The 17,007-nt window shown below is 36.5% G+C and overlaps 1 protein-coding gene across 2 annotated transcripts in view; it reads right to left on the bottom strand.

Annotated features, from left to right (window-relative positions):
- Positions 1–14,017, bottom strand: part of PDE6C (phosphodiesterase 6C) — a 30,490-nt gene extending 16,473 nt beyond the window's left edge. For both annotated transcript variants that reach the window (XM_054832136.1, XM_054832137.1), the window contains exons 1-8: positions 13,538–14,017; positions 2,542–2,694; positions 2,338–2,427; positions 1,967–2,107; positions 1,325–1,399; positions 1,172–1,236; positions 994–1,060; positions 180–227 (exon numbers count right to left, since the gene is read on the bottom strand). In XM_054832136.1, the coding sequence (XP_054688111.1) occupies positions 180–227; positions 994–1,060; positions 1,172–1,236; positions 1,325–1,399; positions 1,967–2,107; positions 2,338–2,427; positions 2,542–2,694; positions 13,538–14,017 (1,119 nt within the window). The remainder of the gene's footprint in view (positions 1–179; positions 228–993; positions 1,061–1,171; positions 1,237–1,324; positions 1,400–1,966; positions 2,108–2,337; positions 2,428–2,541; positions 2,695–13,537) is intronic.
- Positions 14,018–17,007: the final 2,990 nt, after the last annotated feature.

Raw genomic sequence — 17,007 nt, 5'->3', positions numbered from 1 at the left:
ATGTTGTGTATTTCTTTGAAAGAAGTAATACATCTATCGATATAGGGAAGGTAACACCAAGACCTGTGCATCACAAACAAAGGAGAAATTATTTATGTAATCAACTGTATAACTAATTGGTGGAAAGCGTTAGCATATTTTTCTACAGTATCTATAATTAATAACATTACTGGAATTACCTGAAATGTGAAATATTCATCTGCTGGTGCATTCATCATGTTACAAATCTGCAGCATAAAGAGAAGGAGACATTGTTTAAATGGAATATAATGTGCACCAAAACTTGGTCTGATATTTTAAAAATACATATTTATTTTCTAAGCTAACAACAGTGAGCACCCTAGCTAGCTACAGAAATTAAAACTGTTCCTATTAAATTATATGTGGTTATTCTAACAGACATCATTCTGGAGTGCTTGTAGCAAAATCATTCATGTGTCATGTCTCAGAGTGCATAAGCATAATTGTTAAGAAAATCACTTCCAGTTTAAAATGGCGGGGGGGAGGGGGTGTGTGTCATAGAAATAACTGAGTACTAAGGGCTCTGTCCTTACTGCTATTAAAAATGCCATAGGATTACTAATAACTGTCATACGTCACAGCTATGAATTGTGTATATCTTGTCAATGCAAGAAGAGATAAGAAAAAAAAAAGAAAATTTTAAAGCTGTGTATATGATGATTTTCTTACTTTGACATTTTGTTATGAGACTTAGCACACCTGGAAACTGACATGAGACACACACGTTATTCCTCTGATATCACCACAATCAGAGGGAAATTTTCCCAATATTTTGGCTGTTTGTGCTGAGGGCTTGTCTCTATCCAGACTACTGATTCACATGCTTTCACTGGGAACCAATGACACTGGAAGCAGCATGGTATTTTTTGTAGACGTTTTTGGTCAAAGAGGGAGGTTTGGGATTTTTTTTTTGTTCAATCAGAAGAACTGCATGAACTAAAACTTTTAGGTTTTACTTTTCCTAATACTTACAAATCCATTTTCAGCAACATATGTTGGCAATCCACTGGCAAGACACCAGTGATCTGCTGGAGGTGACCTTTAGAGAGAGAATGAAATTAAATTATTTATACAATACAGACATGTTGTTATTCTATCCCAGCAATATATCTAATTACCCTACATTCGCAGGCTGCCAATGAATACTCACGGAATGACTTTGATTTCTTCTTTTCCATGTAAAATATAGTCAATAATCTTATAAAAGTTGACTTCCTAAGTAAAAAGAGAAAAACATGTAGGTGACCTGTACAACCTCAGTATCAAAATTAAGATTCATAAAAAGGAAAATTAATATCCTTACTCGACCATCAGGTGTCTTGGGGCCTTTGTAAGGCTCAGCCTCCCCCAGCCGGATTGGCCACTCATCATAGAACTCCTGAGAAAATGTTACACAGGGTTTAGCAAAAGGGGAAAAATACCCAAAAACACAGTTCTGTGTTCATAAATAACATGACATCTGTGGATAGCAATTGTATTTTTGCTTCTCCATAGCTGTACTATGGTCACATTTCAGACAATATTAAGAAAAAAATTGTTAAATACATTCCAGGCAAGAAATATTGGCCAGTAAATTGCAGGCTTATCTGAAGCTTATCTGGATGGTTGTACAGCTTAATTGTTGTTTTAGAAGGCAGGTATTTATAAAGCAATAATCAGACCTGCACTTCTCTCTTCTACCCTTTCTCACATGGAATAATAAATATGAAAAATTATTTCAGAATTAGCCCTTATTTTTATTGTTGTTGTATCCTTTGCCATGCTTATATTTTCAAGTAATTTTTGTAATGTGGTTAGATTTTACATAAATGATCCCAAAGAGTTAGAAAGCATGGTAACATTCTGTCTTGGAGAGACATACACTAGAAATACGCAGAACAAATGAATTAGAAGAATGGATTTTATAACATAAAGTTAGGAGTAGCACAGGCAAAATGATTGTTACCTTCTCTTTAGTCATGTCCAGCAGACCAACAGAGTATCTTTCGCAATTCAAATACATTCGAATAGTGTACAGTGCTTTGTGAAACTGCCGCTCTATATCTGTTAGCTCTTCAAATACTTTGTTGGCAGACCACAAAAGCATCTATTTACAACAAAAAAGAAAGAGGGTAAATGTTCACAACAGTAAGAAAACATAAACATATGAATTCTAGTAATTTAAGAATAAAATGATAAGGTATGTTACTATTATCAAATTAAAAAATTAAATAGATGCTATCCTTACTTCAATAAGCTTGCAAGAATATAAAACAGTGGGAATAATAATGGTTTCACATGAAGACAAAGTATTATCATTAACAAATTCTTCTATACCTGACTTCTTCGGGTTTCAATATTGTAGAGGTACGTCATATGATGATTTTTTAGGACCAAAGATACAAAATTGAGGTATTTTTTAAAGACCTAAAGATGATAAAGAGCAAAAATAAGACAAAAGTATCAAATCAAGAGACAGATTCACTCAAACTACTTGTTGAACTAACAACTGTACTGTTGTGTAACATTTGAGGTTATTACCTCTTCATCCTCTTTTGTGAACTCGGTGGCATTTAATTTGTTGAGTGCCATCACAACAGCAAGCACTTCTTTACCCTGCACAATTGGAGTTGCCAACATATTGATTGTTGTATAACCAGTTTTTTTGTCCAGAAAGTCAGAAAAATGGTTGTTCTGAAAGAAAAGGGGGGTGAAACCCCCAAAAAACCACAAATGAAACACATAGCAATTAGTTACCACGCCAAGAGCAAATGATCATTTCATTTGATATTTTCTGTTTGCGATGCTATGAACAGTTTCACAGTGCAGTAGGTTTATACTCGCAAAACTCCATTATCATTATTTAACCCAATCTTGCATAGTTATATGTACAAGCTTAACTTAGGCATTGGTTATGAATATAGTTTCTGAAACCAAGTTCTCTGCAGGTTTTTATTAGAATGATGAGGAAATTGAGTAATTAAAAATATGGGAAAATCTAGAGTAAAGGAGAGAGTAATATTACTTTGTGGCTACCTGAGAGTCTAATACATATGCCTTGCTTGTAAGAGAGTTACTTCATAGCTATGTTAATATTTATTATGAAATATTTCTGTAGAATATTTCTGTATTCTGTAGAATATTTCTGTAGAAATTCATGATACTGTCCCATTAAAAAATGGTTAAAATGACCATCTGTCCTGAATGTCTATGGCCAGAAATGCTACTGGCAGAGAGGCACCTCCAGCAGGTATGCATCTGGCTGAGCCCTTTCTTATTCCTTCCCGTCTGATAGACTCCCATTCCTGCTGCTTCCAGCTCAATATGTTCTTCTGGTGAATGGGAGGGTGTAGGACTAGGTGGATCAGGACACAGACCTGCTTTTGTTGGGTGTGTGATCCTGTGGGAATGAGACCAAGTGACTAATGAATGAGCTACAACTAACCACCCCACCAATTTCATCTCTGAAAGCAAGGGATGAGGAGGATTTAGTAAAAGCTATTCTTTTCATTATTTTAGGTAAAAAATACTGGGAAGGTAGTTCATGTTTCATGGAAAACTTCTTCCTTTCCTCATATCAAAGAAATTCTTGGTGTTTTCTTTGAAATGTTTTAGTGTTCTCTTTAATTAAAACAAAGGATTTGAAATTTGTCAGGGAAATCTGTTTGTCAAGGGTTGTGGGGTTTTATGTTCTTACAATAATACATCTAAATGAGCTGAATTATGAGTTGGGGGATTGAAATCTGTCAATATGTGCATACTGAGCAGCGATATGGTTCTACTAAGCAGCTAAAATAGCCAGACACTGTCTTCACTGAGCCTTTTCCATCCCCTTGCATCTGCCACTTCTAACAAGTCAGTGCTCAAACAACTTCTTCAGAGAGATGAGCACTCAAGTCCTGGTCTACAGTCAGCGGCAGATTCTTCCTGAATTTCCTATAACACGCCTGCTTCTGATTTCTCAAGGTGATGAGTGGTTGGTGCTAAATGAGAATGTCAAGAGGTGGTGAGCAGCCTGGTAAACAGGGGAGGTCGGATGACATTCTAACACCATGGATATGAATGGCAGCCGGCCAGAGAGAGGCCAGAGGAGTCCTGTTTTAAGGACATCCACCTAGAACCAAGACTCCCAAACCTTACCAATCCCCTGCTGTTAGCAAATATTTGTGAACCCACTTGTAAAGTGACTGTGGCTTGTTACTATGTGTCTACCCACAGAGCTGATACATATCACTGCTGTTAATTACTGCATTAGCTTAGGCAGCCAAGATCTGCATGGTGGATCTCAAGGTCTCGTCCTTGCTAATGGGCTGGAGAATGTTGCAGGATGCCACATGATGGAATTTCTGCTTTCATAAATTATACCCAAAGCTACTTAAACAAACAAGTAAACAAACAAACAAGCTTTTTCAAGGCTGTAAAATCAACTATGAATAAGCTAGGAAATGCCAGAACTAAGATTGTTTGTCTACTATTTGGATCTTTCTTCTTAATTTCTTTTTTCCCCTCTTCTCTCTTTAGCAATTGTTTCTGGTATATGTTGATTTTATAGCATACACAATCCTGAGAAGGTAGACTGGATTTTATTATGTGTTCAAAATGTTAGGGTTGTTTCTTTCCTTCAGTTCTTCATAGTCTTTAGACAGCCCATCTTTTACATTTGCTTTTTACATTTCCTTCTAGGACTGCATGTCCGTGAAAGGAATTAAATGTGTGGAAGTAACTCAGAAATGTCTTTTTTATATTTACTGACTGGGCTGTCTTACACAGAATTGCTTCACTTAAGGACAACCTGTGCCATCCCCATAAATGCAATTGAGAAGAATAAAAGTAACCAATGTGTTTTCTCTGTAATTCAATGTATCAGGTTGTATTTGGGTCCCTGGAAAGTGTAGCCAGTTCTGAATATAACATTCAGGTGAGGAGGGGATGTTTTCTTTATTTCTGCCAAATTTTCTCTGAGTTGTTTTCTGGTTTTCTCGGAGAAAGGTATAGGGGTATCTCACTTAACAGACATCCAGGGAAAATGCCAGTCAATCTCTCTCTTCTATGTAAGAATCAAATACTGTCCTGCAGTCTGCTAAACAAGTATGTTATTACATGGAAATATTTGATTTTCTCCGATATTATTTACCTACTGAAACAACCATTCTGCTTTTGGGTGTGGTTTTGGGGTTCAGTAACAATTTCTGAATCTCTGACTGTTTTAGCAATTCAAAATAAAGTAAATCAGAATGTGACCCTGTTTTGTAGTCCCTCCGCTGCATCGAGAGCATCTAGCATAATGGCAAAGCCCAAGTTCCTGATTTTAGAGTGCTGTATGCTGCTATGAGGGAATAAACAAAAAATTCAGACATTCATGGATTTCTGAGTACTTAAAAGGGACCTGTATACCCCAAGTGAGCTGAATTGGCAGAACACAGCCTGCTGAGTCTTTATTTGTTTAATAACTCCAGACTGAAGGTACAAGCAGTGGTGTTCAGAAGTGTTCAGAAGAAGCACTTTGGTCATACAATTTTTGCAGAGGATAGGAAAATTTTAAAGAATGCAAGTCTGTGTTAATAAAGAAAAAGTGCAGTAACCGCAAGCCATCCTGAGTTGTGCCTAGATAGTGCTATGCAGAAAGATATAAATACCTCGTAACACATTGGCAGCAGTCACACAGCATATACAAAGACTCCTATGCACATGATTTGCATATCCAAGCAAAAATTTATGCTTAGATTTAGGCTTTTCATTATTGAATATTTTGCACATAATTGCTAGGAGTTTTGAAACCTTTATTTCCAAACAAGGTTTTAAAATATTTTCTCTTGAGAACATAAGCTCCTTTTGTTTTCAAAGAAAATCACTTTTCACAATATCTGGGAGATCATGTTTATAGACAAATAAGGCAGAAATATCCTCTGCAGTAGCTGAGCCAGAAGAGCATCTTGGTGCTCCCATGAATATATGAATCTGGACACTTAGTTTATTTGAGCCTGATCTTCTGAATCCAACCATCTTTCAGAGCAAGGTTTGAACTTTCAGCTCTCAGTTAAATCATAAAATAGGCTTTTAAAAAAAAATCAAGGGAAAGGTGATCTGTTGATAACTTCCTAACTGTAGTAAATTTGCAAGCATTTTCTACTAGCTCCATTTAAAGCTAAGATACCTAGCCATTTACTGTACAATGATCAGTTCTGTACATATATCCTAAGATGTGCAACATGCACTAAGCTAGCACAGCATGCAGGAGTGGAAAATCAGGATGCCTCTGTGCTCATCTTTCTGTTATAGGTGATAGAAGGTAACTGGAGAGGGGTTTGGCAGGCTACTATGGACCTAGCCTATGCACTTGAAATCAGTGGCTAATTCATGTTTGTTGATTCTCTAAACCATGACACCAGTTTTATCTCACTGTAACTTATCAACACTACTACACATTACTATTATAAACCTCTTACTAATGAAATATCAATATAATGCTCTACGTTTAGACCATTTGGCCTCAACTTTTCAATTCCTTTAACTTTTATAAGCCTGATTTCCATCTCAGGGCTAGCAGTTGAATTCATGAAATCAGAAGTCACTGTTGTGAAAACAGTGTGATTACACCTCCGTGAAAGGGAAAAACCAGGCCATTCTTTCTAAAAATAATTTTTATTTTCCTCATATGGTAGTTACAAATAAACTTGCTCACTGAGAGAAGAAAGTTAATTTTAAAAGACTACATGAGCAGATAATACTTTATGATTATGTAGTTTGGTTTTTTTAAAAACCAGTGTTACTTTATTGTTTCTGAAAAATTCTTATTGATGGACTGCCCAGAAGAAGGAACTGTCTTGTATCTCATTTCATGGCGCGCTCTGCAGATCTCAGTTCCTTTCTTGGGATGGATATGTTCTTCTATGTTTCCTTTTGCCAGTTTTTAAAGACCTTATTTCTTTCATGATAAATTCTCCTTCATTGGCTGGTTTTAGATATCCCACAATTCTTTAAGCAAACTATGAAAAAGAGCTCTGTAAAAATTTCTAAACTTTCACAGGCTTTATTCTATGCCAAGCTTAAAAAACAATGAAGACCATCATTCTAATGTTCATTGACCTGTCCTACATATTTAATAAAGGAAGTATATATCCCAATTCATAATGTTGTCTGATTTGCTACATTGTGCTCCAGAACACTGAGCTAAGCCTTGAGCATTTCTGACTGGATTAATGACAAAATGCAGTCTGAGGCAAGTGAGTTTGGCACTATTGGAAACTCCAGGTCAAAGTCTGCAGTGTAAATTATTTGTTGAATGTAAATTTGATCAGAAAATGCAAAACCTATTGTAAGTAATGAGATGGTGTAATCCTTGTAATTTGGTTTCCATTGCACATGCAAAAGTACGTAATTTATACAAATGCAGGAAAGACGGAGAACCAGAGATGTGTGAAAAGCAACTCAACACTGAAGTATAAGGGAACAAAGATCCCTCTTCCCTGTTCAGCTAGTCAGGGTAAAGCTTCACTGCCTTGGTTCATTTGAGGTAATAGGAACAGCAGCTCAAAATTGTTAGTACCAAGGCTTCTCACATCTCCAGTGTACTTGCTTATTCCCAATTGCTTTTAATTTGGCACACCATCAGCATCTTCATTACACATGTGGTTTGAAATGTTAGGAAATGAGAATTTCCCATAAACCTTTGCTTCCTAGTCTGGGGACCTTGCTAGGAAGCAGCCTGATGTCATTTTGTTCATGTACCACAGATGACATTTACACTGGTTTTCATATCACCATTACTCCCATTCAAAAACCTCTTACTGTTTGTTCCTTCTTGTGTTGACTCTGAGTGACACGTCAGTATCTTCTGGGCAGCCTACCTCTCCATTTTGAGTTTGGCGAAGTGCATCAAATTTCACAGTTAAGGCGAAGTGATAAGACTTAATCCTGCAGCTGAGGTGGCAGTGCCAAGAGAGCAGATGCTTATTTCGCACCACCTCTTTCCTCTTGTAAAGTGCAGAGGAAGAATGGCTTTCTGAGACCCTTTGCAGTTATGACTACTTCGTTCATGTTGGGCTGGAGGTTCTGGGTTGGATAGATGAGCTCAGACTGGTCAAAATACATCATCCTTTGGACCAGAAGTGGGTCTGGAGCACTACTGGAACAGGAACCACAGGAACCTCTGACATAAGGAGCTGATGTCACACTCTCATCATTATCACACATTTCTTTGCACCATCTTTACATGCTTCTGTTTTTCTTTCTGGTAGCCCTGCAGTATTTTCTCCTATTCCTGATATTTTGTTCTCCCACTGATTGTCTTGCTTTGGCTCAGATTTCTCAAACAAAATTTTTACCACTGAGTAGGTGGCATTGGTGTGCTATATTGCTTCATCTCTTACTTCTGCTTTTCCGAATCTCAACTCACAGATGTTTTTGTTTCATAATGATATAATGATATAATTGAGTGTGAATGGAAAATAAAAAGCACCTACCATCAGCTATGTCATCAGTCTGATTCAAAACCAAAACCAATTAGCTAAGTGAGTTGGTTATTCATTAGGCCACACTCAAAAAATCATGTATTGTCAGGGATATAAAACAATTACATTTTGACACGTAACTTACTAGCATTGCAGAACAAATTGACTTTGGTATCTTCAAGATCACTAGAGTTTGGAAACTGAATCAAGCAGAAATTAATATATATTTAACAGCATTTGGGGGTTGAACTTCTCAGTTATATCACTGGAATATCTGCTTGTTGTTTGGCATATGTAGTGGCTATTTTGCAACTTTTTGAAATTGAATCTGTATTATATTGCTTTAAGTATTTTTTCACAGAAAACAAGAAAATTAGTCTAAAAGGGAGCCTTTAATTTTAATTTTTAATGTTTATTTTTTCTTCAATTTTGGGAGCTTTCCTCTTTAGACACAAGTTAATTCAAGGAAATAATGACAGGTTTGGGTTTTTCTTCTGGAAGCACAATTAATAGAAATCTGTTACTGTGTTAAAATATTTTCTTGTAAGTTGACTGAATCTTTGTCTTTATAACAGATTGGAACACAGTTCCACTTTTGCAGTCAATATTTACTATATTGAGTGTGAGTTTATGACAATCTGGTTTTTATTATCAAGATGATAAGATAAAATGGAGGAGCTGACATTAACATTTACAATGCAAGTTCTTCCCAGGTAAAAGGCAACCTCTCAATTTTTTCCCCATTTTTGATTTATCTTAGGATTGTTTCTTTCAATTCTCATTACTTTCCAGACATTTAGGAAGGCAGTACTTCTGTAACATTGTGTATCTTTGCTTTCATTTCTTCTCATCTTAACAACTCTGAGTTTACTTCTCAAGACCTTCCCTCTAAAACTACTTTATCAATCTTCTTCTGGCTTTTGAAGCTTTTTTTAACATACCGTGCCTTGTCAATATGTTGGACATTTGGGTTTCTTCTCCAAGATCACATTGTTAGGGGACTAGCAGAACATGAGTTAAGAACCGAGACATCTTATTAGCAAGTGACTACCCTGCTGCCAGCTCCACCACAAAGTGACTCCATTCTTTCCATTTTCAGGACAACCAGTTATGTCATTTACCATCTTGCTCTCCCCTGTGCTTTCCCACTGCTTCATATTTTTGACATGGATAAACCTGATTCCAGCAATGTCTTCCTGCCCTAGGAGGGAGTCTAAGACTACTGCCTGGTCCAGGACCACTGCTGTGTGTTACCAGAGCAACTGTTTACACACATCAGCTGGACAACATTTCCATGTCCAGGTTTCCTCACTGCCACATGGGAATTTGAACCACTGAGCTGCAAAACCATGCTTTCCTTTGCACTTTTCTCTCCTCTCTTCAAATAATCTTTAATTTATGTTACAATTTGATGTAGATTCAAGAAAAGGGAAGGACTGTCTCTTCTTCCTTGTTCCAAGCTCAGACAGCCTGGAGTCTGGGGACCAGCACATTGCCTTGAATCTGAAACTCCTGTCACTTCAGACAGGCCTGGAATTAAAGTCTTTCCCAACCTTTCATTAAAGAGAAGTAGAGCTCCCAGAAAAAGAAGACTCATGCAAACTGAAGCTGGATCAGTTTACAAAGGGATGATACAAGTGCTTGCAACTTGAAGATGTGTTTAAGTTGTTTTGTATCATAGGATTCCAGTGGTTAAATTAGGTGCCACAATGTTTAGTGCTCTGAGTTGGCAGCACCAGAATCTCTCCACACTCTGTTGTTTCTTCACTTCACTGCAGGTTGTGGATTCCAGTGCAGGATCTCTAAAAATGAGGGCTTGTTATTTCAGCATCAGAACATTTCAATGCCTTTAGGGATCTAATCCAAAAGCCTTCACTTCTTCTGAAGCATTTTTTCACCATTTATCTAATTTTATACTCTATTACTACCAGGAATATTTTCTTGAGTTTCCAATCCTCGGTTAAATCTTTGTCTGCAAATATCTCTGAATTAAAAGGAATAGTGCAATAATTTAAATACATGATGGATTAAAACAAATATATATAGTCTTTATTATTGTTTTTTACAGGCTGAGGATACGAGATCTTGATTCCTCAGAAGACATGCTCCTTGTTTAACTATTTCTTAGTTCTTAGTTTTATTTGGAAATAATGCCTTAGCAAAAGATGTAAGGTAATTGTACTCTTCTTTATCATATTGTCCATGTTATCAGTTAATATTAATGGACATATCAAATTTTATGCAGTCTGTTATTTTACTTTGGAATATTCGAGTCACATACTCTGCAAAACCCTGGGAATAATGTGAGGCAAATTATTAGGGTAGTGGTCCTGTCTGGCCTCCTGTTTGTCACTACAATTTAATCTTGGATTAAACACTATTAGCTCTTGCAGTCAACAGGTCCATAATCTGGGTGGGGGTGGGGGTGGGGGGGTAGACTGTTCTGGCTACTAAGTTAATTACGGAAGGTTTGTGTCTTTTCCTCTGCTTTTCTTTTCTGAAGCATTAGCCAGGATGAGGAACTTCCTCACGTTTATTGGTACCTTTCCAGGTTGAAGAAGGAGATAATCCCTAAAGAACTGGCTACTAGGCACTAAAAGTGTAGTCTTGTGGTTTTTCAATGATTTATTGCTGTTGTGATCTTCGGTTACATTCACTCTTGTTATGAAGGAGTGGTGACTGAAGTATGAAAATGTCTCACTGTGAGGTTGTCAATGCTGTCATGTACTTAGAAAACACTATGCTGTTTGGATATGGATTGTGTCAACAATAGAAAGTGGCTAGACATGACATCTTTAAAGTACTATAGCCATCTAGAATTAATCATCATGTATTCTGTATTCTGACAAGGCAGTAGGGGCAAAATTCCTCTCTGGGTCAACTCTGCTTGTCATTTTTTGCTCAGGATTTGGGTAGCAGTCAATCTAGTTTGACTGAAGTGCATACAAAGTGATCTGGAAAATAATTAGCCTTTCAAAAACGTGATAAAGGCTTCAGTGGGTGCCTATTTCTGCTGCCATGGGCTAATTATATTCCTTAAATGTTACTGACTGAAGCTGCAGTTCTGGGTTCCTTACAGAGATAAAGATTCTGGTGACATTAGTGGGAGCTTTGCCTGTGTGAGGAGTGTAGATTTGGACACTTGACTTTTTTTACAAATAGAGTGGAAATGGTGGCAATTTTCAGACCTTCAAGGTTGTTGTGGTTTTTTGCTTTGGTTTTTTTTTGTTTGTTTGTTTTGGTGTTTTTTTTTTTTTTTTTTTTAATAACAAATCTTGGTCCCAGAGAAGTCTCTGGCAGTTTTGCAAATCACTTATAAAATTTAAATATTTTGATGACATTTAGTTACCAAATGTAGATTAATGGCACCATGGTTTAACTGCATTTTTAAGTGTGGGCCTAATGGCATAGACCCCAGTAATCCTAAGAAAGTAAATGGATGCCTAAGATTACCTTAGTATGAAAAATAGCTGGATAGATATTCAGCCAACATGAATTAATTTATGAGTGCAAAATTTATACCTAACAGGATTAGATGGACAGAAAGCTTCTCTTATTTAAGCATATTCAAATTACATTTGTCACAAAATTTTGAACAAATCCTATTGTAAACACAGAAATAATTGGGCAGCCCTGCTCTGGGCACCTCTCACATAATGATATTAAGGAGCAGTGTGATGTCTCATAGAAGGCACATCTTTCCTGATCCTCGTGATCTTTTCTCATGTAATCAGCCTTCTGAATTTAGAAGGATTATCCTTCAATCTCCCCATGTGGTGGTAAGAGGTGGTAAGTCAGATGCTTCTTGTCAGAACAGCAGCCATTGAAGAAAGCATCTTAGTGGTCAGTTAAAAATCAACTGATTTGTTTTCTCAAACCAGTCATTCTTTTGTTTGCTCCCGTGATTCCTGCTTACATCTGAAGTAGTTTACTATATATTGGAATGCTCTTTTCACATATATATACACATTTTCATTTGTTTCTGAGCTTCAAAAGTAGCCCTTTATTTCTTTATGCCTGCCAACTTTTAACATGATAAAATACATTACATTTTGTTTGCCTCCTGGGAAACATAAACAATTGCATTGTATAAATATTTTATTATTTATTTATTTATTATTATTTATTATTTACATTGAGCTTAGGACACTGAGGTGGTTTCCATATCTAAAATGGCTCAGAATTTTAAACTGACTGTACAGGAAATACTGAGAAGCCAGACTGTCATCTTGGTTAATTATCTTAGCACCATTTTATTATGCTGAGCTTTTCCACATATATGACTAGAAAGAGATGAAGATGTCACCATTTGATAATATAAAGTTAGCTATTTTTAAAGAAATCGAAAACAATCAAAGCACATTTATGTTTCCCCATGTATTTCTGAGCAGCTTCTAAAGTAGTTCTTATTCATGCATGTTTAATTTCTGTTATGTCACTCATCATTTTAATTAACATTTGTAATAATCCTTATCAGCACCATAACTAAAAAAGGTGATTCTGTGCAAATTCAAGAGGAACTTTGAAAATGTCAGAGCAGCTCTGACTCATTAATCTTCTATAGATGGCTCTGAACAAAAGCCCTGAATCTGCACATACTTAAAATTTGGAGCCATTTTAAATTCAAAACCAGACTTGAAACTGAACATACATGTTGAAATCATCTTCATCTGGCTTTATTCACCTACTTACAAGAAGCACCCTCATTACAAAAGCTGCAAATTAATTATATTCAGAGATGCACATATGGCAGCACAGAATGATAAGGGAGAACACTTGCAAGCCCATGCTGGAAAACAGAATAGGAGCCTGCCTTGTTCAACAGAAATAAAAGTACTTATTGTTCTGTATTAATCTAATATTCTCCTCCCTTATTATAATAAATTACATTACAACTATTGTGCAAGGATACTGGAAATACCTCACTAGGCTACATGATGTGGTTCTACTGGATTTTAAGCATATTCTGCCACTGCTTTTCTCATGCTTTTGGTCTGTTTTTTGAAGAATGACTGTACCACAAGCCCTGTGCAGGAAGCTGAGTAAGCAAATGTACAGAAATGCATTTCCCAAGAGAAGTCACTTACCTTTTTCACATCAGGTATATTAAAAAACTTCTTGGTATGAGCAACCCATCCCGCTATCCCGATATCCAGAGGAAAAACAGTCTCATTGTCTGGATTCACCAAATTATCCTCAAAGCTGGAAGTTGGAGTGACATTAAGGAGCCTGGTGGCTACCTCTGGAATACCATTTCGGGAACGACAAACAAACATACTACACCGATCGGCTGCCAGCAGCTGTGCCAGCCTCTGCAGGGCCTTGTGCACTATCTTTTCCATAGTGCCTCCTTCATCCTGGATTTCTGTTAGCAGCTCAAAAAGTATGTTACACTCCTCCAGACGGGACATGTCTTTGAAGCTGACTCCTTCCTTCACATCTCCAGGGCTGATTTTAAAGATACTTCCCAGGACTTCTGCCCGCATTTTTCGGTCAAAATACTCCTTGGCAAACTGGGGGTTGTTCTCCAAGTATTTTTCAACAGCATCTTTATTTACCTCACCCATTTTTGCTGGATTGTTTTAGGATTTCTTTTAGAACTGCATCACCATCAAAGCAGGAGTGGTAGCAAGAAATCCTAACTTGATCCTAGTAAGATCCTTTGTACATATTGTATAGCTCACAGACATAGTACGTTCACCTTCTTCTGTGGCTTCCAAACCTTCTGAAACTCTTGAGATATGACAGAAGGCACTGGCTTAGCATCTTCTTAGTGTGAGATCTTGGAGACTGCTAATTAAAGAGATGTCAGGACACTAAACCCCTGAGTATTCTTAGCTCATAAATCCTAAGGGAATCATTTTATCATTTTAAACTAACCAGTTAATTCTTAGACCTTATAAAATTGTTTGATGTGTAGATATGTATACCCGTATGTTATCTCCGTCATTCGCAGTGTATGTATTGTACTGTACACACAAAATTTCCATTGAAACTTAATACGAAGAATGCCACTTAGATACTTAGCCCACATTATACACGTGCACAGATGTACACACGTGTATTTGTGAGAGGTACTTAAGGGGAGGGAACCAGAATGTTACTGAGAAAATTTTAAAATTGCAAAATTTAGTTTTCCTTGAAATAGCCAGGAGATGATCAAAATAGGATTACTAAAAGTAAATAATTATGAAGCTATACATGCATAAAATGAGTGAAATTCTAAAGACCTTACAAAAGTCTGAGCTTGCTCAAGTGATTTACCCAGGTGAAGATGGAGTAAAAGAATAAGAATTTGACTCAGCACAGCCAGATTCAACTTACATATAATTTTTTCAAAAATAGATAGCCTAAAGGAAAGAATAAAATCAGAAAAATGGCTTGGATTCAAATTGAGTTCAGGAGACAGTGAAATTTTTATTCTATAAGCATAAATAACCTTACAGGGTCCTGCAAGTAATGTGTAGTTTCTTCTATGCCTTCTTCAGAAAAAGTGGGAGATTTCTGCTCTCTCAGAAAAATGGTTATATCTGACAGAAATTGGTCAAAGAGGGAATCTTGAGTCTGGTTGTAGCTTTATAAAATGTTTGAAGCTTCCTACTATCAGAAGTTCAGCATTACTCACAGGAATGGAAAAGGAACGATGAAAACTGTGTTGAATTTTAGGAGTGAACGTCCCAGGGCTACAAGAGTGAGAAGGCTGAGTTTAAGTTGAGCGGCAGCTATGACAACAAATGATCTGTGTTCGTTGAAACAGATCTGAATTTCAGCACAGTAGGAAGGCTGCAATACAATTCATCTTATTTCTGTTTGTGGTATTCATATTGAAAGAATTTCTCGATATAAGGAAAATAGACCATATACCCTTTGGCAATTCTTAATTTTAAGAGAGTATATTGTCAAAGTACAACTTTGACTGTCTGCCAGAGGCCGCAATGTGTCAACATCCGTTTTTATCAACAGATCTAAAAGAATCAACATGGGCAGCTGACACTGATCCTCTGTGCACAAAGAACAGGTCAGTGATTGGTGTATAATGGCAGCTAACTCAGTACATGAGTTTTCCCTCAGACTGTGATATGAAATGCTGTGTAAGACACTAATTTTTGCCAGACTGCAGTTGCCAGAAAGATTTAAAAATGCATATGAAAATCAGCACAGTATGGACACATTCTGTGGTTCCTTTTCTCTGGTTGGGTTACTTCCCCAAGCAGCCTGAGGGGCAGCATAGGACTCCCGCTGGAGAGTGTATGAGGATACAGCTTCTTCTTTACAGGTGTGAGCTGGTGATACTAACTTTGTGGCAGGACTGTGCAACTGCAGCACTGCAAGATGTTCTCACTATTGTATACATGTACAGTTCACAAGAAAACAGCAGAGGAAATCCACATACATCTTAGTCTTTGAATTTTTTTTCATAATTTGATCCATACATATAAAAGCAATAGAAACTTGAAAATAATTTTATATGTATTTACACATAGAATTAAATTATTTCTCTTCATCTGTTATCTTCCTAATTTGTAGCTCAATACTTTTCATGCTGCTCTTTAAAAAAGAGGATGTTGAAGAGCTCCAGTGAAATTGTGCAAAGGAATAGTAATTTTTTTGGATTATTTGTTCAGTCATATTTTCTTACTGACTTTGGAACATTCTACATAGTAGTTTCTTTGAAGTAGAAAGGGTCTGCAGAGGGTCTGTCTCATGCCCAGCTAAAACATTCTAGAAAATTATCTTCTGTATAAGATTTACACATTCATCTTTAACGCATGTGTGAAACAAGCATTTACAAGCATTAGTTATTCTTTATATTGTGATTACATTAATTCTATGAAATAGAGCGACGTGTCACTCTCTGAAGGGAGAGTACGTGGAGAGGCAACCTGACAGAGTTACACTGGTTTTTGTTTGTTTGGGGTTGGGATGGGGGGGTGGGTGAGGTGACTGTTTTGTTTTGGGTTTTTTTGAGGGGGTAACATTTTGTAAGCTAACAATTTTATTATCATGTGTGCCCATTTATTTCAGTATGCAAGACCACCTAAAACGTTTACCTTGGTTCCACCAAATCTCCCTCATGCCCAGCTTTTTTTACACATGATAAATTTGTACTATGAGATAACAAATAAAGATCATATTTTATTTAGACACTACTCTAAGGTAATAAATCTTTCTTTGTAACAAAATATTTGAGATGTAGCTGGGTTGTCCTATAATAATTCTTAAATCATCAAACAATTATCTTTTTTTCTTCCTAATTTAGATTTGCTCTTGCAGTTGCACTCTTGGTCTGTAAAGTGTTTGTGAAATGACATGGACAGAAGTATCAGAAACCAATAGAAGTTTTTAATAAAGTATATGTTTGGAAGACAGTTAAGTTGGCTGTTTTCCAATAATTGCTGTATTAGTCATGTTATATTTTATAGTGAACTTTACATACTTATTGATTAACCATGAATAATTAAAGCAAACCAAGAAATTGAAGTCATTTGATAGAAATAAAACTGTAGTTTGGTGCATAAATGTACCTTACATTTATGGAAGTCCTCATTTTAGAGTT

The sequence above is a fragment of the Grus americana genome, chromosome 7, assembly GCF_028858705.1.
Source record: "Grus americana isolate bGruAme1 chromosome 7, bGruAme1.mat, whole genome shotgun sequence".
NCBI classification, from domain to species: Eukaryota; Metazoa; Chordata; class Aves; order Gruiformes; family Gruidae; genus Grus; species Grus americana.
This window is presented reverse-complemented; position numbering and strand designations above follow the sequence as displayed.